This window comes from Anopheles bellator, chromosome X (assembly GCF_943735745.2).
Source record: "Anopheles bellator chromosome X, idAnoBellAS_SP24_06.2, whole genome shotgun sequence".
NCBI lineage: Eukaryota > Metazoa > Arthropoda > Insecta > Diptera > Culicidae > Anopheles > Anopheles bellator.
Window position 1 is genome coordinate 1408139 of NC_071287.1, and position 22896 is coordinate 1431034.

General features: G+C 47.9%; 2 protein-coding genes across 2 annotated transcripts; one reads left to right on the forward strand and one right to left on the reverse strand.

Moving 5' to 3' along the window:
* The first annotated feature begins 4708 nt into the window (after nt 1–4708).
* Nucleotides 4709–15902, forward strand: LOC131213236 (protein sidekick). Its single transcript, XM_058207236.1, has 13 exons — nt 4709–4823; nt 6829–6933; nt 7053–7229; nt 7654–8535; nt 8614–8733; nt 8805–8960; nt 9060–9186; nt 9270–9757; nt 9840–13124; nt 13201–13479; nt 13556–13876; nt 13947–14320; nt 14464–15902. Exons 1-13 carry the CDS (start codon nt 4709–4711, stop codon nt 14704–14706), a joined length of 6672 nt encoding a protein of 2223 aa, XP_058063219.1. The 3' UTR covers nt 14707–15902.
* Nucleotides 15903–16660: 758 nt separating this feature from the next.
* On the reverse strand, nt 16661–19019 carry LOC131213239 (basic helix-loop-helix domain-containing protein USF3-like). Its single transcript, XM_058207246.1, has 3 exons — nt 18591–19019; nt 16835–18501; nt 16661–16772 (listed from the first exon to the last, which is right to left on the reverse strand). The coding sequence occupies exons 1-3, from the start codon at nt 19017–19019 to the stop codon at nt 16661–16663; spliced, it is 2208 nt and encodes a 735-aa protein (XP_058063229.1).
* Between the last annotated feature and the right edge of the window lie 3877 nt (nt 19020–22896).

The following is a 22896-nucleotide window of genomic DNA, read 5'->3' on the forward strand; positions in this document are numbered from 1 at the left end:
CCGGGTTACTTTTCCATGTTTTTTTGTTTCCCATTTTCATGTAGAGCCATTACGTCAAAACCGCTACGTTGTAGCCAGTTGATTGGTTTCGGTAGAGGAGGCGAAACTATAAGTACTCTAGTCCATCACGTACTCTCAATCATTTCGAACATCGAATTAATTTCGAATTAATTACCAGAATAGTGAGCGATTAAACGATAACGAATTAATTTCCGGAATACACGAGGAGTCAAAATATGCTGGTGGTCAAATCCTTTCATCGAATTCGTATTTGCATATTTAGAGCCATTTAAAGTACATCGTCGATGTTTTGATATAAACTGCAAAAAACCTACAAAACCTAAAATAAAGCAATTTAAATCTTTTTTTAAGCGTGAAGTGTCAGCTTTAAAACAAGCATAAACTTGAAACTGTTCGATCGATATTTGACGAGACAGCGATCGCTAAAGCCATCTACCGAGAAAATAATGGGTTACTTTTTAAACAACCTAATATATCCGCCGGTAATATGAGAATAACATCATCTCAAAATGGTGACTTTTATAATGCTATTCAATAATGTTTTTAACACAAGCCGTGTTGCTCAAAAGAATTAAGTTTAAATTAATTTTACTGTTCCTTGATTTTGAAAACATTCTTATGTATTTTCCGTCCATCGTTTGTTGTAGTAGTACTTCTGTTTAATTTTGCGAAGCATTACGTCGGTATGTTGTTAAGGAGTAACCAATTCTAAGGGGTGTATTTTCTAATTGATTCTATTTAGTTAATTATCTTTGTATTTTTTTTAGCAAGTTGTAGTTGGTTATTGAGAGAAGTGAGGGGTTTTCGGATTTCGCAATTCTATACAACTCTATTGTTGAATCGAATAGTTCGACTATACCGTTTATCTCACTATGAGCGGTGCATATGGGAAGGTGTTGTGAGAATTTGAAAAGTTTACGATTTCTTCAGTCATGAAGGATTTCTCACCATTCATAACGAGTGTATTTAATGTTTTATCAAATACGCATGTTTATTTGATTAGTAACAACTCCTTAGTGACTAGAAAAACATCTACTGCTGCTCTGGATGCTATGGGCGTTACCTTTGCGAGTTTTTCAAAATTTGTCTATATAGTTTTGTGCCGTATACCATGTCCCTTCACATCACCAATAAGCGACGAATCATCATCAACACCAATCACATCATAAACATCGCAAACATTGGCAACAAGCGAAGTCACAACCAATCGAAAGCAAAACGACGCAAAGTATTGAGACATATTCTTGCATTTCGGATCGGCAAAGTCACCCGGTGTCGCAACTCAGCTGAAATCAAACGGAAGCATGATAAAGCATAAGCATTGCAACCACAATGTAGTGACACATTCCGTCAGTCTGGACCTTCAAAGTCACCCTCTGGCACAACCTCGACTTCAAGTCCGTGGAGGCGTGTGAAAGCGTCAAAACCGTCGCAGAATAAATTAAATGAAAAATTTATTGAAAGACAAATACAGTCTTTTAAAGACGTGATTGATTTGGCAAGGAAAAGCGTGCGAAAAAAAAGGAAATTACGAGGCAGTTAACTTCTTGGGGCCTTTAGAATGTAAACTTGTTACAATCGATTAGTTTGAAGTTAGTTTGGATAAAAAAATATCCACTAACTTGTACTTGTACTTGAACTAATTAACACGTGTATCATGTCCTTCCTTTGCACACGCATAAGTAACCATATTTTTATCTGAATTTCGACATATGGATTGACTATTCGATAACCGTGCAGTTGTTATGCCGATTGCATAACTTTCGGCGTTTAAGTACCTTGGCGAAAAATGGCTAATTTATTATTCCTGAAGGCGTTTATGGGAAATAAAATGTTGAATTTTATCAAACCACATACAAAGCAAACACAACGTTGAAAAATGTCGTAGATTCTTCCTAAACCCAAAGATGTCCTTCTCCCATAAAAAACTCCCTATAGTATTAAGAAGACCCTTGCCAAACGTACATACAGTAAATAGATCAATGTTATCCTTGTAATGTCCAGATTTGTGTAACAAATGGTAACATCCCTTTTTTTTAACTAGATTATTCACTTCAAGGATCCGTAACGACTTGATCGTTCTTGTACCATAATTTCGATCATTATTCAATGTGATCCTATAATATATGTTTGCGCAATGCCCACTGTTTCCTCCCACATTGGATTGTTGCATTTTCTCTAGGTGATTTCCAATTTTCGGAAGAACGATCTACCGGTGAGCCACATCTTTACCTTTGCCAGTTTATCCTACCAATTTTACCAAAAGATGAGTTACAAATCTTTACATTACCATTATTTGTTTAGCATTAGTTGTTGATAGGTTAGGTTACAATACTTTCTACCATTTGAGTTTCTGAAAAAGTAACATCAAGCTAAGATTGCTGAGAAACAAAACAATGTCTTGTATCTTAAGGAATGTTAGGGAGCTTAGGACTGAATCTTAATCTATGAGGATATACATTAACGGTTCCGTTCTTACCGGGCGGGGGTTTTTGCCCCGCGCCAAGCCCCCATTGTCTCAGCGGTATCAGGAATAGAAACCATCATCATATGGCCAAGGGCGTTGACTACCGGCCAGAGCTGGATAATATCGACGAGCGTTACCGGCTGCTCCATTACTGCTTCACCTGAAAGTAAACATTTCGATACTGTCGCTATTGTGCTTCTGTTGTGATGTATTCCACCTACCAGTGCGATTCATATAGATACTAAATGAAACACATAAATGCAACCTTTCAATCAATCACCAATCTCACTGTTCCGCTGAAGATTGTGAGCGTTTGTTATTTTTGTCCGTTTTTTCGATTGGAACGGCTGTCACTTTAGTACACAAAAATACGCGAACGTTCCATGCATGGATTGTTCGCTTACTCAAAGATCACTGTAGCATACAGGTTATACCAAGAACCGGTTCGCTTGGGCCAGGTTCATTAAAAAGAGCGGAAGCCAATTCCAAGAAATGCCTAGAGATTTTAGCAATAGCTTCCGTCATCACCAACACCACGGCCGTAATGGCTGTAGATATTTTAATCTCCGTGGTTTTTAGTTTTTAGGTTAGTTTAGTTTAGTGTATTTTAATAATTATTTGACCGGAAAGGACGAATAATAAAAAACGTAGTTATGTTGGTGAGAACCTAAACATTTCGATCCAATACCGCTAATGGCCCTGACCCAAGCCGGCAGGTTCTTGTCGTAACCTGTACTCCAGAGTAACCTTAGTTCGGCGCCCAAGCCTGGAGCGGCTGCATGTGTATGTGCGTTGAAGTTTCCGAACGACGGTTCTCTCACCAATGTGCTGCGTCTCTTGTGCTCCGTATCGCGCGCTCTTACCCGCTCACGGTTCATAGTATGGCGCCGTTTGTATGGTGTAGTGTGGCCACCGCCGAAGCAAATGTCGCTATGGTAGCCAACGCCAGGTTCCGACGCTTGGCCTTCGTCCCGTTCAGACTCGAGATGGCTTAAGTTTGGTGTGCACGGAGTGGCCTTCATGCGTGTGTTTCGATCAAAATTGTAAACTTTTTGTGCGTTTTTTTCTCTGTTAGTATTCCGTCCGTCCAGCTGTTCGCTTATTAGTACCGGTATGTGATACAAGTGATAGAGTTTATCCTTCGGAAGCTGCTTAATCCCGACGACAATCAAACTAAAGAAGAACAGAACAGCTGACCTTTTCACGATTAACCCCAGCGAAAGAACCTCGCAGGGTTGTTCTTCGCAAGCGCTCTTTTCGGGACGGAGTACCCAATCCGATCATCACCACACTAGATCCTTCGACAACAATCAACTATGTTAAATTGAGGCTAACAACTGCTGGGCGAAGTGCGGCATAGTCACTGTAAAGCCCCTTGCATACCAGCACCGCCGCATCTTGCCAACAGGAAGAAGTTCCATTTCTTGGATGCTCCGTTCGATCATCCTTGGTGTGGCTTCTAGAGTCTGAATCACCAGCGATCTACACGCGTTTTGTTACGGAATTGCAGTGAAACACTTCGCTGGTGTTCGCACAAACACACCCAAAGCCATCGCTATTGTTGTGTGATTGTTTCTAGCGCGACTAGAAGGGGCGGAAGTGAGTGTGGGCAAAGGTAGGCTGGCTGTGTGAACTGGCATTTCGCGCCTCGGACGCACACGGGACTATTCGTCCATTTCTTTCACACCTGTCTATTTCGGTGCGTGTGCGAAGCTATGTCCGTCCGTTTGTGCGCCTATGTGTGAGTGGCTACCCGCCTCCGTCGCTGCTTGTTGTGCGTCCTATATATGCTGCTCTTCGGATTCGTAGTGGCCGGCACAGGCATTGCTTCAAACGTTTGAAGCTCGAGACTGGCCTCGATCTGGCGGAGTGTTTGTGCTTTCGGCCCCCTTCAGCACCACACCACCGTGGCTTGAGTGCAGGAATAAGCAGTGGAAGGTTACAACCAAGCACCCTGGTACACCGGGCGTCAACCTGGCTCGCAACGGAACCACCACCATTGAGAGCATCACGAACGCCGGAAGAAGGTCCTGGCCACCAACGATCGCATCACGACCATGCGCCAACGCCGTCGCTGGCCGCATCAGTCGAGGGCATACGATGCACAACGACGATGCTGTCCGTTTGCGGGGACCACCGTTACGACAGGGACGACGACGGCGGCCAGCAGCTGTTGACGCCACCCTCATGACCGACACCACCTTACGATCACCAGAAACGATGGAGCGACGAAACAACAGGAAACTACCGACCGGATGGAACGCCACTACTGCCACCGTTGCCTTTTGGTGCGTCGTCCTTTGCAGCACAGCGCTCGTAGCGGGCTACACTGCCGGTAAGTGATCAGGCACAAGTGTGGGCACCCAGCCCATTTGCCGTTTCCGGGGCTCGTTTTAATGCGTAAAGTGATTTTCCACCGGCACGCCAATTTTATATTGTTGTGTGCCTGTCCTGGCTGTGTGGGTGGTCCAGGTCAGGTTGCACCAGAAACAACATTTTCGTCCCTGGTCGTTAATATTATCCGTATGTCGGTCGGTCAGCGGGTCATATGGCTCGGGGTAATTACAAAAATTGAATCAGTGCACATATTGCATGAACTACAGAAGAAACGGAGAGGTCATAGGTTATCCAAAGAAAGGTGAAAGGGAAATATTGTTTTTGTGTTACGCTGAATCCGTCAAGTTATACATTTGCTGTATATTGATGTTACAGATAGAGAGTAATCAGCTATGATCCTACCATTCAGAAACATAATTGGATTCAATGTTGACATTGTTTCAACATTGAGCAATTATGAGACAGTAATAATTTGCCCTGTAAGAAAATGCCATCTTAAAACTATCCAGTCCAGTCCAGTCCAGTCCAGTCCAAGAACACAAATCATTGAAAACCATGTCAGAACGTAGATTGAATCACAGGCATGGATTTAATCGAGTTGCTGTTTTATGACACAGCAACCAGAAAATAGACAAAGAAAGCTTCTATTAATATCCTCTGCTGTGAGGTTACGAAAAGGGTAAGAGCAGTAACGTACATAAGTAATAATGAAGCGAAAACGCCTGCCTAATGCGAGACAGAGCGAGCGAACATTCTGGTAGCATTGGCTTGGCGTACAACATGGAACGTCATCTTTAACCTTTGGTCATAAACATTTCCGGACACGAAGCAACCGATCGCTCGCGGAACTTTTTTTACGAGCCAGTGGTCTGGCCACAGTCAGTGGTTTGGTCACTGGCAACGAGTCGGTGGTCGGGTTGCGATTTGCAGCACGGTGAACGTTTCGCTGCTTCGCCTTAGAAAATGAGTACCGTCTTATGCACAGCGAATGTTCTTATGTTTTCGAACGAGAGAGTCTGCAGCACGGCAAAACGGGCAGCAGCATTACAGTACATTGCCTTCCAAGTTGTGAGGGTGTGTTCGTGTTTCTTTTGACTACGGTGCAATGGGGAGCTGCAGTTGAAGAGCCGTAATGCTGCTACCCTGCCAGCGAGCATTGCCGCCTCGTATACAAATCGATTCCACGTGTGGCTGAACGTTAGGTCGACGCGTTCTAGCTGTGTGCGTAGCGTCTTTTAAAAAGCAAACGCGAGCATGAAAAAAGCGGCAACGGAAAGCGAGAAACGCGAAGTAATGAAAAGGACAAAAATACTTCTCCGGATGAAAACCTGTTTCATATTATTTATGTTCTGCATCTTTTCTTTAGTCGTTCTGACTGTGTGCGCGCTGCTGAGCGAGGCTAGATCATCGTGCGGAATTCACTGTATTCAATCCTTTTTTTTCTTGTCTTATGCCCCTGTCTCGGGCGCCGCAGTACAGCACCCTCGAACCTTCTCCATCGCTTCGTTGTTTTCATTTCGTAATGTTTATAGCCATGTTCCTTTCACTTCGTGGACTGCTGCGGGGCTATGAAGAGCGAAGAAATGTGAAAAGATCGAGAAACGGATCGTCTGCATTTTGAAGCGTTTGGAAATGTATTTATCCACATCGGGCACCATTAGCTGAGTGCAATGGTGACCCCTACGGCCGCTTGAATATGGATAATCCACGCTGGCACACACTCATACACATGGACTGTCGGTGGTCGCCTTCCACGGCAGGTGCCACCCAAGGATTTGTCTAGTCGAAATCACCTGATGATGAAGCCTTACCAAATGGTACCTTCATAATGCTATTAGTATTTGGTTTGCAAAAACCAGGGACCGCGAGAAACTTTTGTTTGTTGTTTATTCTTAGAAGAACAGACTGGGCCGTATTTATGATTTTCATTTTCTATACCTTTTTTAACATTTTCAGTTGCTCAGTCACACTAATGTAAACCTTTTTGAATTTCAAAATCGCAGAAACAACCCCGATGCTGCAGGCGCCACGCTTCACAACGCAACCATCCTCATCTGGATCAATAGTGAATGAGGGTAGAACGAAAATTCTCCAGTGTCACGCGCTTGGTAAGATGCCGGAAGTGTTCGAAATTCAACGCCTAGCGCCGGTCGCCGGAAGCGTCCTTCCTCTTTAGTTTCTAATCTATCTGCTTCAAATTTCATTTCTTTCCACATACAATACACAGGCTATCCGCAGCCAAGCTATCGGTGGTTAAAGAATGGTGTGCCGGTCGGCAATTTTAGTCACAGTCAGTATCTGAAGATCCAGAACATCACCCGAGAAGATACCGGCATGTACCAGTGCCAGGCGGAAAACCAAGCGGGCACCATTTTCAGCGAAAAAATCGATGTAGTGGTGGCATGTAAGTGGTTTTTAAGATTATGAAACCTTGCACAATTTGCTTTGAAACCTTGCACAATTTTGGTAGGCGAAATATAATAAAGGATAAGATAATTCATAAAATGCCCATTCGATAATCGAAAGTAACAAGAGGACCCTTATTGTCCTGTGGTGCACATTGCGAATTCTTTCGCATGTTGCGAACCATGGAAAAGAAGAGGTTAAACATGCTTGGAATCTATTTTCAAAATACGTCTATGTTCAATTCAAACTAAAGTTTAGTTTTCTACTTAGTATTTTCTATGCAATATTTGATTCGAATATGCCGCACTTCTACCAACATGTTGTTAACAAAAAGTGATCCATTTAGACATTAAGTAGACACCAACCAATTCTATTGAATAAATAACCAAATTATCGTTACCTTCGTGGTTTCTGTTTTGTAGATATGGGCACATTCGTAGATCTCACCGAGAATGTAGTTACGGTGGTATCTGGCTATCCGGCGATCCTCAACCTCTCCGCGATCGAGTCCGTGCCACCACCGTCCGTTACCTGGCAGACCGACGTCGGACCACTGACGTATGACATCAAGTACGCACAGACGGCCAACAACCAACTGATTATCCTGAGCACTGATGAGCGAGACATTCGTGCCTACCGGGCCCGTGCCATCAACACGCAGCTTGGTCGCGAAGAGATAACCGGTTTTGTGCGGCTCAACGTAACCGCCGGCAACCCATACGCCGAAATCGCACCGGAAATCATTGTGCATCCGCAGAGCGTACGAGTGGTGCGTGGAACGGAAATGGTTGAGTTGGAGTGCATTGCGAACGCGCGTCCCCTCCACGAGCTGGAAACGGTCTGGCTAAAGGATGGTATACCGATCGAGAACACGGGCATTTTGTTCGCTCAGACCGATCCTTGGAACCGAACTGTAACGCTACTGCACGTAAATCTCACGCATACCGGCGAGTATACGTGCCAAGTGCGGATGCGAACCGGCGGCCATCCGATGGTATTTTCGATGGCGAAGGTAACAGTACAGGAACCGCCGACCTTCGTGACGCCACTGCGTACCGAAACGCTCGGAGAGTATGGGTCTCGCATAGTGCTGGCGTGCGACGTGATTGGTGAACCGATGCCAAAGATCCGTTGGTATAAGAATGGCCAGCCCATCGAGCTGGCGAGCCCTGGACGTTATGTCGTGCAGGACGACAACTCGCTTGAAATGCTTCGGCTCACGATAGAAGATACGGCGATGTTCCAGTGTTTGGCGACGAACGAGGCCGGCGAAAAGTCTGTCTATACATGGTTGAAGGTTAAAAGTAAGTTACAGATAAAATGAAATTAACACAAATGCTAAAACATCGAAGAACTAACCGATTTTGAATTGTATTTCATAGCGTCTGTACCGATAATGGAGGTTCCGCCCGCCAACCAGACGGTGCTCGATGGTCAGGATGCGACGATAAGTTGTCGTGCGATAGCCGCCCCGACGCCCAACATAACTTGGATTTACAATGGTATGCAGCTAAATGCACTGTTGCACACAGAATGATCTCTATATTAACAATCGCCTGCCTCGCCTCTATAGATTCGCTTTCAATCGAATCATCAACCCGGATGCAGATACTGGACACGGGTGATCTGCTGCTTTCAAATGTGCGCGAAACAGACAGCGGGTTGTATACCTGCATTCGCGAAAACGAATCCGGACGTATAACTGGCACCGGCTATCTCACTGTTCTAGGTTAGTTTTTCGTAATAATGATCGTAATCGCTAAGATATAACAGAGTGTTGTGATTTATCACTACATACTTGATCTCTTTGTTTCCTTGCTTCGAACAGTGAGAACTCAAATCATCCGTCCGCCGGCAGATACGATCGTACTACTTGGTCATTCAGCCACAATCGAGTGTGGTGTTTCGAGCGATCCAAACGTTCCGTACAACATCGATTGGTACCGGGAACCAAAGTGAGTTTGAGTTGCTCATAGTAACATATTAAGGCTCCATAAAGGCTCATAGTAACATATTGCGTGTTTCTTTTTTATAATAGCCGTCTTCCAATCAAAAACAGCCAGCGGATCGGTGTGCGTGGTGATGGAACGCTCGAAATCACTGAGGTACGTCCGTCGGATGTAGGGCAATACGTGTGCATTGTCACATCACCTGGTGGTAACGAGACTCGGTCTGCGCGCCTGAGTGTCATCGAGCTACCGTTCGCACCGTCGAACGTACAGGCATTTAGGGTTAGCTCTTCACAGAACCGAGCAATCAACGTATCGTGGACGCCCAGCTTCGACGGAAACAGCAAGCTGATCAAGTTCATAGTACAACGCAGAGAGGTGCCAGAGCTAGGTCCCCTGCCGGATCCACTGCTGAATTGGGTAACGGAAGCAGCCAATGTTTCCGCCACGTTGCGCTGGATACTGCTCACAAAACTGAAAGCAGCCACGGCCTACCAGTTTCGCGTAAGCGCCGTCAATCGCGTAGGCGAGGGTTCGTCTTCCGAGCCGAGTAACGTAGTGAAGCTACCACAAGAAGGTATAATAGCGAATTGATCACTTCTTTTTCAAACCCTAGTAGTAACTATGTATTTACTTTTTATTTGCCGCGTCCCATTTAGCTCCGTCTGGTCCGCCGGTAGGATTTGTTGGTTCCGCACGTTCGTCGACAGAGATTATCATACAATGGCAGCCTCCCGTAGAGGAGCATCGAAATGGTCAGATACTTGGCTACATTATTCGCTACCGACTTTTCGGCTACAACGCGAGTCCGTGGAACTATCGCAACATTACAAATGAGGCGCAGCGCAACTACCTTATTCAGGAACTGATTACGTGGAAAGACTACGTGATTAAAATCGCAGCCTACAACAGTAAAGGCGTAGGGGCTTACACGGAAGGGGCAAAAATCAAGACGAAGGAAGGTATTCCGGAAGCGCCACCCACTGATGTGCGCGTTCTAGCACTCAACTCGACGGCAGTGCGCGTTTGGTGGACCCCACCTAATCCCCAACAAATCAATGGTATTAACCAGGGCTATAAGCTACAAGCATGGCGCAACGAAATGCCCGCCTCATCGGACGGCCTGAACCACCTGATGGAGGTGGAACAAAAGGTGTTGACCGTCGCACCAAACCTGCTTGATCCGCTCGCCGAGCAGAATGTCCTGCTCGGTGGGTTGGAAAAGTTCACCGACTACAACATTACGGTCCTCTGCTTCACGGATCCTGGTGACGGTGAGAGAAGTGTCCCGGTTGCCATCCACACTCTCGAGGATGTACCGGACGAGGTTGGTTCGCTGCAGTTTAATGGCATTTCTGATCGTGCCGTAACTGTCAGTTGGGATCCGCCGCGTCATGCCAACGGCCATCTTATAGGCTACCAGGTGCGCTACTATGAGCGCGATCAGCCTGAATCGGCGCGCATCGTCAACCTGACGGCCGACGCTACCAGTCTCGAGGTGACGCACCTGACTGCCATCACTCATTACACGTTCGAGATTTGCGGCTGGACAGCGGCAGGGGCTGGCGTTGCCCGGTTCGCTACCATCCAGTCCGGCATCGAACCGGTCCTTCCGCATCCACCGTACCAGCTGGCACTGTCGAACATCGAAGCATTTTCGGTTGTCATCCAGTTCACGCCCGGCTTCGACGGCAATTCGTCGATCACTCGCTGGATTGTGGAAGCACAAACAGCCCGCAACCTCACGTGGTATGTGGTGCACGAAGTGCACGACCCAGATGCCTCAACCGTTACCGTGCTCGGTCTGACGCCCTTCACGTCGTACCGATTGCGTATCATTGCGTGTAACGTTGTCGGGCAGTCGGAACCCTCCGAGCCGACAAAAGACTTTCAGACCATCCAGGCCCCCCCGAAGCACCCCCCGTTCAACGTCACGGTGCGAGCAATGAGTGCGACAGAGCTGCGCGTTCGGTGGATTCCGCTTCAACAGAGTGAGTGGTATGGAAATCCGAAGGGTTACAACATCAGCTACCGCAACGTAAACGAGGAGGAAGACGATACGAGTGGCGGAAATGAGGTGGATCATGCTGGCGGTATCGGGCGGAGTGTGCTGATTGAAGATTCAACCGCCAACTCGCACGTCCTCGAATCGCTAGACGAGTGGTCTGTGTACGAAATCGTGATGACCGCGGTTAACGAGGTGGGTGAGTCGCGCGACAGTCCGCACGCGTTCGAGCGGACGCGGGAAGCCGTTCCGTCGATGGGACCAGCCGTCGTCGAAGCAAACGCAACCTCCTCCACCACCATTGTGGTTCGCTGGCAAGAAGTACCGAAGGTGCATCGCAATGGGCAGATCGAAGGCTACCGGGTGTACTACGGTTCGCTAGGCCGTACACCGATCCTGCACAAGACTATCCCCAACAACAACACCTTCACCGCGACGCTCACCGAACTACGGAAGTTCGTGCCGTACGATGTGCAGGTGCTAGCCTACACCCGACTTGGTGACGGCACGCTCAGCACGCCACCGGTGCGAGTTCAAACGTTTGCTGACACTCCAGGCGCTCCTTCTAACGTTTCATTCCCAGACGTGTCGTTCAGCATGGCGCGCATCATCTGGGATGTGCCAGATGAGCCGAATGGAGAAATACTCGCCTACCGCGTAACGTATTTGCTCAATGGCTCCCTAAGCCTGAATTTTACGCAAGAGTTTCCTCCCTCCGACCGAACGTTTCGTGCGACGCAGCTGCTCGCCGAACGATACTACCTTTTCAGCGTCACTGCGCAAACCCGGCTTGGCTGGGGTAAAACGGCGGCGGCCGTCGTCTACACCACCAACAATCGGCAGCTCCCGCAAGCCGCTTCGGCGCCGCAAATTTCACGTTCGCAAGTGCAGGCCGAACAGATAACGTTCAGTTGGACACCAGGCCGCGATGGGTTCGCGCCGCTTCGCTACTATACGGTACAGTTGCGTGAAAATGAAGGTGCTTGGAGTACGATCCCAGAGCGAGTGGACCCGGCCGTTACGTCGTATACGGCGAGCGGACTGAAGCCGCACACGTTCTATCAGTTCCGCATCCGGGCCACCAATGACCTCGGCCCGTCCAGCTTCAGCCGCGAGAGCATACAGATCCGCACTCTTTCGGCTGCACCTTCGCAGGGAGTAGCCGATCTGAAGGTAGTACCGATCACGACGACTAGCGTGCGCGTGCAATGGAACCCGCTGGAGTCAAGCGCGTGGAACGGCGACGCGGAAACGGGTGGCTACCGTATCCTCTATCAGCCACTGTCGGACTTCCCTTCCACGCTTCAGACCACTCCAAAGTTGGACGTGCCGGGCGTCGATAAAGTGTCGGCCGTGCTGACCGATTTGACCCAGGATCGCAACTACGAAATTATCTTGCAACCGTACAACTCGCAGGGTTCAGGACCGCCGACCCCACCAGTCGCCATTTACGTCGGGGAAGCAGTTCCCATCGGTGAACCTCTCAATATCGAGGCAGTGGCTAATTCGCCGACGGATGTCAAGTTGACGTGGGCCCCACCTCAGCAAAGTACCCAGAATGGGGAACTACTGGGGTACAAGATTTTCTACCTCGCTACCGCTAGTTCTGAGTACGAGGTGGCGGACGACGATCGGCGAAAAGAGCCGGAGGAAGAGATCGAGGTTGTGCCGGCGAACTACAATACACACAATCTGGTTTTCCTTGATAAATACACAGAATATCGAGTCCAAATACTGGCGTTCAATCCGGCTGGCGATGGGCCTCGGTCGGCACCGATCATGGTAAAAACGCTCGCCGGGCTTCCAGGGGCTCCCGTGAACCTGCTTTTTAGCGAGATCACGATGAACAGCTTGACTGTGAGCTGGGGGGCACCTCGCAAGCGCAACGGACAGATCCTCGGCTACATCGTTGCGTATGAAACGACCGAAGACAACGAAAGTAAGTTTTGTCTACCGTTTGTTCGATAGAAATTCTCAATATTCTTTTGTTTGCGCGTTTCATCTACTTCCCGCAGAGTTTAGCAAGCAGGTGAAACAGAAGGTGAACGGTACCAGTCTGATGGTACAAAACCTGGAAGAAGAGGTAACGTACACGTTCACGGTGCGTGCACAAACCATCGACTATGGACCGGCGATCAGCGGGAACATCACTACAGGACCCCAAGAGGGCTCACCGGGATCACCGCGCGAACTGATTATTGCAAAATCGCAAGCCAGCGTTGTTATAACCTGGCTAAATGGACAGTCGGGGAAAGGGCCAATCCTCGGGTATTATATTGAGACAAAAAAAAGAGGTAAGACAAATTTTACACGATGAAAGTGTTGTGGAGCTCTCAAGTCTGTTTTCTTTTTTTTGTAATATTTGTTCAGATGATCTGCGGTGGGAAACGGTAGCCCGCACGACCAACGGGCCGATGCAGGAGTTTACTGTGAGCTTCCAGAACCTGTTGCCATCGACGGCATACAAGTTTCGCGTTATCTCCTACAACCGCTATGGCATCAGCTGTCCGGTGTACTCTGACGATGCGGTACTGACACCCTCCAAGCTGTACCTAGAGTATGGCTACCTGCAGTTGAAACCATTCTACCGGCAAACGTGGTTCATGGTAGCGCTTGCGGCTACTTCGATTGTAATCGTCATCATGGTGGTCGCCGTACTGTGTGTGAAGAGCAAGAGCTACAAGTATAAACGTAAGAACCATTGATATGATTTTGTTTTGTTATAGCACTCTATTCACTATCGTTATTTACTCCCCAACAGAAGAGGTGCAGAAAACCCTCGAGGAATCCATCGCGATGTCCATCGACGAACGGCAAGAGCTTGCTCTGGAGCTGTACCGAGCCCGGCACGGTGTTTCTGGTACGCTGGGAAGTATGGTGGCCGGTGGAAGCACGGGAACTGGCTCGATGTTGCACAGTACACTCGGTCGCATCGGGGGGCGTAAGGGTGGCGGTCCATCCTCGAGTGCAGCAGCGGCCGCTGCTGCCGCTTCTCTCGGTAAATTACCGCCTCGGCCATCGCCCGGTTCCGTCGAGTACCACAGCGATGAAGAGAGTTTGAAGTGCTACGACGAAAACCCCGATGACAGTAGTGTCACGGAAAAACCATCTGAAGTGAGCTCCAGCGACTCGCAGGTTCGTAACAGAGCATGCTGATTCCGTTGAAAATACTAGCGCACTAGCTTTTGTACAACGCTATTGACATCTAATTTTCGATTTGCTCCTTTTTTCTATTCTCTTTCTCTACGGTTTCCTTCGTTTCATTCGTGACATCACAGCAGGCGTCGGAGAGTGAAAATGAGAGTGTGCGTTCGGATCCACACTCGTTTGTCAATCACTATGTCAACAACGATCTGCTTCGCCAATCCTGGATGCGCCAGAAACCGGTCCGCAACTACTCGAGCTACACCGACTCAGATCCGGAAGGTTCAGCAGTTATGAGTCTCAACGGCGGTCAGATCGTCATGAACAATATGGCCCGATCGAGAGCTCCACTGCCAGGTTTCAGTTCGTTCGTGTAATTTGCGTGTCTTGATCGTTTGCGTTGTACGAGATAACCACGATGGCGAAGTAACATGTAAACATATAATAATGTTCAACTCAGCAAAACGTGAGACTGGAACATTTGAAACAAATGCATTCGACGGGAACACATGGCTAACTAGACGAAAAATTGTAGACAAGAGTTACATCTTCCCGGTAGAGGCACCATTTTAATGCAGCAGATTGTAGTAGATTTGCACGAAAGAATGTCGTGAATTTGATTAAGTGTCGGGTCGAAGCCTCTTCCATCACAATCACTGAGGGTTACCCGACAAAACAATCTTTTCTAGTAATTTACACAGCAACAATCCTTCGGAGAAAGGGGAAAACTGAACGGTACGTTTGGAGCAGGCAGCCAATGGGCTGACAACGAAAAAAACAACCAGAAAGATGTGAATATTTACTTTCTGTTTTATTCGAAAACGTTTTTTTTTCAATCTCTTTCTACCTTGATAGTTAAGTATTTGCTATTATATATATAAGTATATGTAATAGAGTTCGAACAAAACAAATTGTCGAATTGAATTGAATTGCCTAAATTGTGAAATACGATATCTTCGAATATGGACAGGACTTTTGCTCCTTTTAGTTTACTCAGCGCGCCCAACCATCTACTTCGCCCCATTATATGGTAATGGAAAGAGCGTGCAGGCGTTGCTGGAAGTATAGCGTTTTAGCTGTTAGGCGGTTTCTTTTAACTTTAACCAGAATTTTAAACTAAAAAGCAACTAGCGGCCTTGTATCTTAAAGCTTATCCACACAGTGTGAAGATGAGCGTGTCCAAACTAAGACTGGAAATCGTTTTAATTCATAGATTGGATGAAAGTGTGAAATAATTGGCGAAACAAATTATGTAGTCTCCTCCAACAAAAACATATCGTCGATGTGATAATTGCATTATCTTCAAACAACACAACGAAACTCTCAAGCACGTACGAATTAAACGAATCTAACTTTAACATTAATGAAACGGGAAACGGTCCACAGTTGAGCTCAATCTAAACCGACAATGATTATGAGTGTGTCCAGGAAGAAGATAGATATGAACATTACAATACGAAATGTGACAATGGCGGAAACACATTATACGGTTCATCGTTTTTTTTCGAAAGTTTTACATGTATTTTGAATTTTTTACAAATAATTTCAACCTAAGAAAGAAGCCATTTTATTAGTAAAATATTCAAATATATAAAAATTGTATACACGCGTTGTGTATATCGAGATTAAAACCGTTCAAAGTGCGTTTCTTATTTATTTACTCCACCTTGTTTTGTTTTACAATGTTGTGTGTTGTTACACAAATTCTATCTCCAACCCTCCCCCCGATTGTTGCTCGTGTTTTCGAGTCAGGGACATTCTGCAGCTGACGAATCACCTCCGCGCGTCTTCCGTAAGGAGCTCCACGGAAAGCATTCCAGGAACCACAGCCGCTGAGAACACCAGTGCGGAGGGCGGCACCTGCAACCCTTTCCTATCGGGGGCAACCAGTTGTCTCGATTGAGGATCCCCCTAGCCAGGGGTATATAAGTTCAAGAAATGATTCTGTTCTTATAGGGAAAAGAAGCAAACATATTGCTAACAGTACTTGTATCTATTGTCATCGATTTTTAATATAATAAGGCTGCATTTGTACTGTACACAGTGAAATTCGATCTTTATTTAAATTCGTACGGGGTCCTCTCCCCTCTTCTGATCGAAGTTCATACGATCCTTAAAATGTTTTAAGGATCGTATGAACTTATAGGAACCAAAAGCAGTAATACACAATACAAGTGTGTCACTTTTTTTGACACAAAAAAAGTGCCACATTATATTGTGTATTACTGCTTCTGGTGGGTGCGGCCGGAGTACTGAAGGTATCCGTCACCGCTGCTGTGCCCTTCCTCACTGAAGCCTCCCTCTGTGACGCTCCTCTCCGCTTTCAGTCCACTACTTTGTCTTAAAGTACCCCGTGCGTGTGTTATCGTGCCGCCGCTGCTGCTGTTGTGCGGCCAGCGATAACCGGAAAGCGGTGGCTTGCGGGATGTCGACGGCGGCGGCCCTTGGGGTATGAGGGGATAAGTATCGAAGGACACATCCATTCCACCAACGCCTCCGACTAACCCCCCTTGTTGTTGTTGCTGCTGCGGGTAGTTTGGGTTGTTGCGATAGAGGATGTTGCTCGTATAGCTGGTGCCACTGGTGCTGCTGCTGCTGATACCGCTGTCCACGTCACCGTACGACTTTCCGTAAGATACCGTCGGCGAATGACGCTCCACCGCTGGCAACGCTGGCAACGCTGGCAACGAGGGCAGCGAAGGTGTTGGCGATTGTTGTGGTGGCGGCATCGAAACTATCATCGACGAGCCCATACCTTCGACAGGCTTCTTCCCCATCCAGCGATGGGAGGGGGAGGGAATCTCTTCTATTGCGTACGGGTTGCACATAGAATCGTCCACCGACTGGTAGGCAACTGTCATGTGCCCCAATACACCGCCGGTTTCCTTAATTCCCTTCTTGACCACCTTTTGTTCGTATTGCGTGGGCATAATGAGTCGCTCGACCGAGAGGTTCAACTCTCTCATCACGCGTTCGTGCTGCTTCTCCACCCAGTTCCACTCAGTGGCGATCGTAAAGCCACCTTCCTCGTCGTCCTCATCATCATCATCCTTGTCGTCTTCGGAGGAGCGAAGCCTACGAATGCGGCTACCGGACACACTACTGGGACCTGCAGCCGAAGGGCTGTGGGCGATGGTCCCGATCCTGTTAATGGCACCGACCGGAGTTGCCGCACCAAACACCAAGCTGCTGCTGCTCCCATTACCTGCTGCTGTAGGGGAATGATGGGCGGCAGTGTCTGTAAGAGCAAGCTGCTGTCTAACCCTGGCACTGGCGCTGCCACCGCTGCCAGCTTTCAGTAGTCCCGATATGTCCTCGTAGATGTTCTCCTGCGTCATGTCAGCACCTCCTCCTACAACCGCCGAACTTTTCTTCGCCGATGATGAGGACGGCTTTCGGAAAATTTTGGCAAATAAGGCACGCAATGAACCTGGCGGTTTCGTACGGCTCGATACCGACGATGCCACCGCCGTCCCCTTTCCATTACCGCCCATTGATGTTAGGGGGTAGTTATGGTGGTGGTGTTCATTATAGGTGTAGTGATGCTGCTGCTGTCGGGCCGAATTCTGTGGATAATATTGCGACGACTGTTGCACCACAGTCGACTGGTAGTGGACGGAGGACGGCGGTGGCAGCTGGGGACGGTTCACTGATGATTGTTGAGAAGGCAACGGTGGTGGTGGTGGCAGTGGCAATGGTATTGGCGATGGTGATTGATTTCGCCGCTGCTGCTCGTCGTACAGCGGCTCACAGTACGCTGCATCGGACGATGGCAGCGCAGGCGGAGAATGAGCACTTGACAGGAGCTGGGCTACGCCATCCGCGCTGCCAATGCTGCTCAGGTTTGAGAGCCGTCCTTGCCGCTGCTGATGTTGTTGCCGCCGCTGCTGCTGCTGCTGCTGATGGTGATGATGATGATGGTGGTGATGGTGATGATGATGGTGATGATGCTGCAGCTGCTCCTGTTGCTGCTGCTGCATCTGAACTGGGTCACAATAAACGTAGGAGTACTCGGCCGATGAAGGATTGCCGCTGTACCCACCACCACCACCATTGCCAGCAGCGATTCTCGATTGCAGCGATCTCAACAGGGCAGCACCGGCTGCCGGTATCGCGGTACGTGGGATGGTGGCCCTGGGACCACCGCCTGGGTCACGCCACCTGCTGAGCGACTATTATTGCAGGGAATAAAAAAATAAAATCGAATGTTACACAACAAATACAACCCCCGATAATCTTCTACTAGCATCAAACCGCTTACCATTCGCCGATCAACGGTGGAATTTTCCGGTAGTGCCACCACCACATCACTGCTACTACTACTGGAACGGATCGGATTAGCTGTCGGATCTCGCCACACCGCAACGGCATTTGCATCTTTCTCCTTCGGATAGCCGTCGCCAGCAGGTTCGATGTCGCTGTATGACTTCCGATTTGGTTGCTGCTTCTGGTCCGACGATGGGGATACCACCCTCAAGCAACGGTCAGGTTGCAGAGGGATCGACGACGGTTGCGCCGGTCCTTGGGGGGTTGCACTGCCACCACTAGTACCCACGACGCACGGAAGGTACAGATCCTCGCTGTCGTTGAGTTCCGCCACCGCTGAACCAACAGAGCTGTGCGACCTTGCGATGGTCGGGTACTTGGGGGGCTTGGATGGCGAGTTCGTTGTTGGTAGTGCACTGTTCATCGAGAGGCTTGTTCCACGAATGGTACATGAGAGAAAACACGGCTCTGGTGATGAAGGGATGGTATTAACTTGGTGGTGTCTGCGCTGCTGCTGCTGGCTGCTGCTGGCTACTACGGCTTTCACTGTCTCTTCTTGGTCGCAACCTGTGTTGTTGTGTACCGGGCGCACCGCCGAAATGGCCGAAAAAACACAAAGATGAGACCAGCGACAAAACTGGGGATGGCGAGAGCAAGAAGAGACCGATGCTGTTACGACTAATGCTAGGCGCTAAGGAAGCTGCTTCTGCTGCGACTGCTGCTGCTGCTGCGCTGTCGAGAGGCCACCAAAGGACCTCCGCCGAACGGAGTGCACTCCATTTCGCAGCAACATTAAAAGGGGTGCGTTACGCGCGCGCTCCTCATGTGTGGTGTGTGCACTCAAGTGTGCGTGTCTGTGCCTGCGCTGCCTCTACTGTTGTTTTGTTTCCTGCTGAGCAGTGTAAAACTCAACATTTCTCATTCTCTCTCTTTCTGCCTTTACCCTCCTTTTTATCTGCATACAATCCTTTATCTACGTATGTATGCAAACCTATGCAGGTATGTATATGCACATCTACCTATCCTTCTCACCGCTTCCCACGAGGATTGTTTCTCGTGAGTTAGTTTACATCTTTCGTGTAATTTTACAACGTTAAGGAAACATAACATATAGGGAACTGGAAAAAAAAAACTCATATGGCCTCTCCGATAACAGTCCGGGGACGGGCATACAGCGTGAAGAATAGAGTGAAGTCAAGACTTTCGCGAACAAACCCAGTACCACCACCGTCACCCCCTCCCCCTCAACAACACAGCGAACGAGCTACCCTACTGACGACACTACTCTAGTACTGCCATCAGTCGCAAAAACAGCTGCCTACTACCAGTCATAGTAGCAGCCGTAAAACAACATCATCTCATCCATCACGCCATCCCTCCCGCCAAATTTTGTCGCCCGACTCATTATTGTCAGTCATCGCGGTCACTCACGAGAATTGTTGATCAAGAAGGCGTATATCCTTTGGTTGTTGTTTCAACACCCTGTGGGAGAGAGGAAAGTAAACGATATTTAAATGAAAAAATGATGTTAAAAAAATGGAAGAGAATAACTTTGCTGCGCCACAAATAAATATAAATATGGAAAATATGCACACAACACATCAGGAGCAAGTAAATCGAAACCGGGTTGTTGTGCACAGGAGAAGGAGGAAGGAGGTGAAGTGCACATTCGTTGCACGCCAACCACCCTGGGTCCTGAAACCCACACCCCAGATGATGTGTGTTTGGGGAGAAGGAAAATCGGTTTTGGTGTGCCGTACCATCATCGCGCCTAAAGCTGCAAGTGAAACCTGCAAACTGAGTAAGCCCCCCAGCCATAAGACGAATAGTGCTCCACCACCACCCCCACCGGCAGGTGGTGAGGGGGGAAAGCCCAACACCGACCCGAAATGCGTAGCAGTGCGTAACAACATTCCCTCGCGCCCTGTAAAATCGACATTTAAAAAAAGCCTCCTCCCCGTCACCGAAATGATGAAGTGCAGCATGTAATGCACCAGAGTGCAGTGCGCGGTGCGAAAAGGATTCTCTTCCTCTCTGCTACACTCTGCGCGCGGTGCGACGATACACGGAATCCTTTTATCGCTTCCTCTCTGTATATCATCCCACCAGCAATTGCAATCCCACAACTAACACAAACATAAAAATATGGCCCAGTCCTTTCTTCTGCGAAAAAAACTGCACGAACACATGCATTTGCAGTCCCCCCCACCCACACACCCACATCACCACGTGCACATTCGTGCGTGAACAGATTGCTGTCTGCAATGTTGGTGGAGTTAGAGCGGTGCCCGAGCCCCTTTAACCTTCAATACTCTTCTCCTTCCTTACGCGGGGGACTTCGTGAACGCAACCACCGCAGCATAAGCATGCCTGGAGAGAGGCGCACATGATGCCGAAGAATCGCGTATGTGCCACCCTCCTCCCCCCCTCCACGCAGTGTGGTGTGTCTGACTGTATACTTTCTCACCTTTGGCGGCGTCATGTAAAGCATGTTGTCATTCACCCACACATACGCGGACGCGAAACTATATACTCTCTACTACAGACACAAAAAAAAAAGCGGAAGTGCAGTATGCAGTTTTTCGCGGTGATTGCAACCGGTCAAAAACTGTCAACACAATAATTGAGTTGCTTGCGCGTGATGATGCTCTGGATGGTGTCAAAAAAAAAGTTCGAATTTGTGGAGAGACGATTCTTGGTGTTTACGGGAAAAGCTGTTGCCATCATATTTTCGCGATCATCATTCCACCCCGCAAACTCGATCCGTTTCGTTCCGCAATCGACGTATTGGGGGGTCGCGGTCTCTCTGGTATGCGACTTCTGATTATTCGATAAACTCAAAAGACCGCCTTCGAAGATTCAGTACAATCCGATAAACAGACCAAAAACAAAATTCACGTTAATCGCAAACAACTAGAAGCTACCGGCTATCCGTCAACGTCAAACGGCTAACCAATTCCAGGAAAGTCAAATATTATTTGCTGAACACAGGGGAGGGCTATATGGAGCACTTCCGACAGCACCATTAATTTGCATGCTTTGTGCATAGGTTTGCTTCAAGTGACGACAAGACGAATCGAGCATCTCCGGCTGCTTTAACCTAATCGGAGCCTCGGTTCAAAGAGACAATAGAGGAAGAACATGGGCACCTTTCCGGTATGGCAGATACCGTATTATAATTGACATTGTTCCACTAGCCTGCAGCTGCGATGTTACTTTGTTGTGCATGGGGAGAGAGAGAACTCGATAAAATAATTGCCAAACGTCCCCGTTAATCGTAAATAAATCACGTCGCACCTGCTGGTCAATAATTCGCAGAATTTTCCATGCAGAAGGAGCAGCACACATGTTCATATGCAAAAGACAAGAAAGAAATTTTCTGCGAACTGCAGGGTGATAAATTCGCGTGAGTCTGATCATATGTGCGCTTCGCCTTTTCCGGTCTACCGGAGATAAAAGTTATGGACGATACCTAAAATCGTGGCCAGCAGCTCTTTCCTTTAATCTCTTGAAATAACCATGCATATGCAACCAAAATGTTTATTGGTCAAAAGTCAATATGTCTCGGTGGCTGACGAAGTAATTTTAAGAGTAATATGCTTGCATCTCATACGCGGCGGCCGCCGACTAGTTCGTCGATTTCTTCTTTGTTTGCGCGTATGAATTATGCACGGGCTGGGCAGCACATACACCATACACCAACATTAGAATGGGCAGCCAAAAACAACAACACCGCTCGGTTACCGCTGTTCCGGTCAAACAAGCAGCAGCAGATTCTTTACGCATACACCGACCGCGCATTAGCAAAGATCCATGATCCGTCGTGGGGGTGGTGATGGAAAAATGAAGGGAATAGTTGGGTTGCGCGTTTGATGTTGCGAAGTTATTCTTTCTCTTAGTTAGTCTTTCTCCCCACGACCCCCCTTCCCTTCCCTTCCTTCCAGAAGATCGAAAACGAACGATCGCATCTTCCTGACCGAAACAGGAAGCGCGCCCGCGCGCGGGGACAATGCATTTCATAAGTGGGGAAAGCATATAATGTATGTCGCGATCAACGGTTTTTTTTTTACAATTTGGGTACAAAGTTCAATTGGGGGCTACTATTACCAAGGAGCCCGTACACGGAATAGTTGCTCCCCCTTCTCACAGAGAGCGCACATAAAAGTAAAACATAATCTAATTGGTAATGCTGATCTGGATGGTGTCAAAAAAAATTTTTGAATTTGTGAAGAGACGATTCTTGGTGTTTACGGGAAAAGCTGTTGCCATCATATTTTCGCGATCGCGATTTCGTTCCGCAA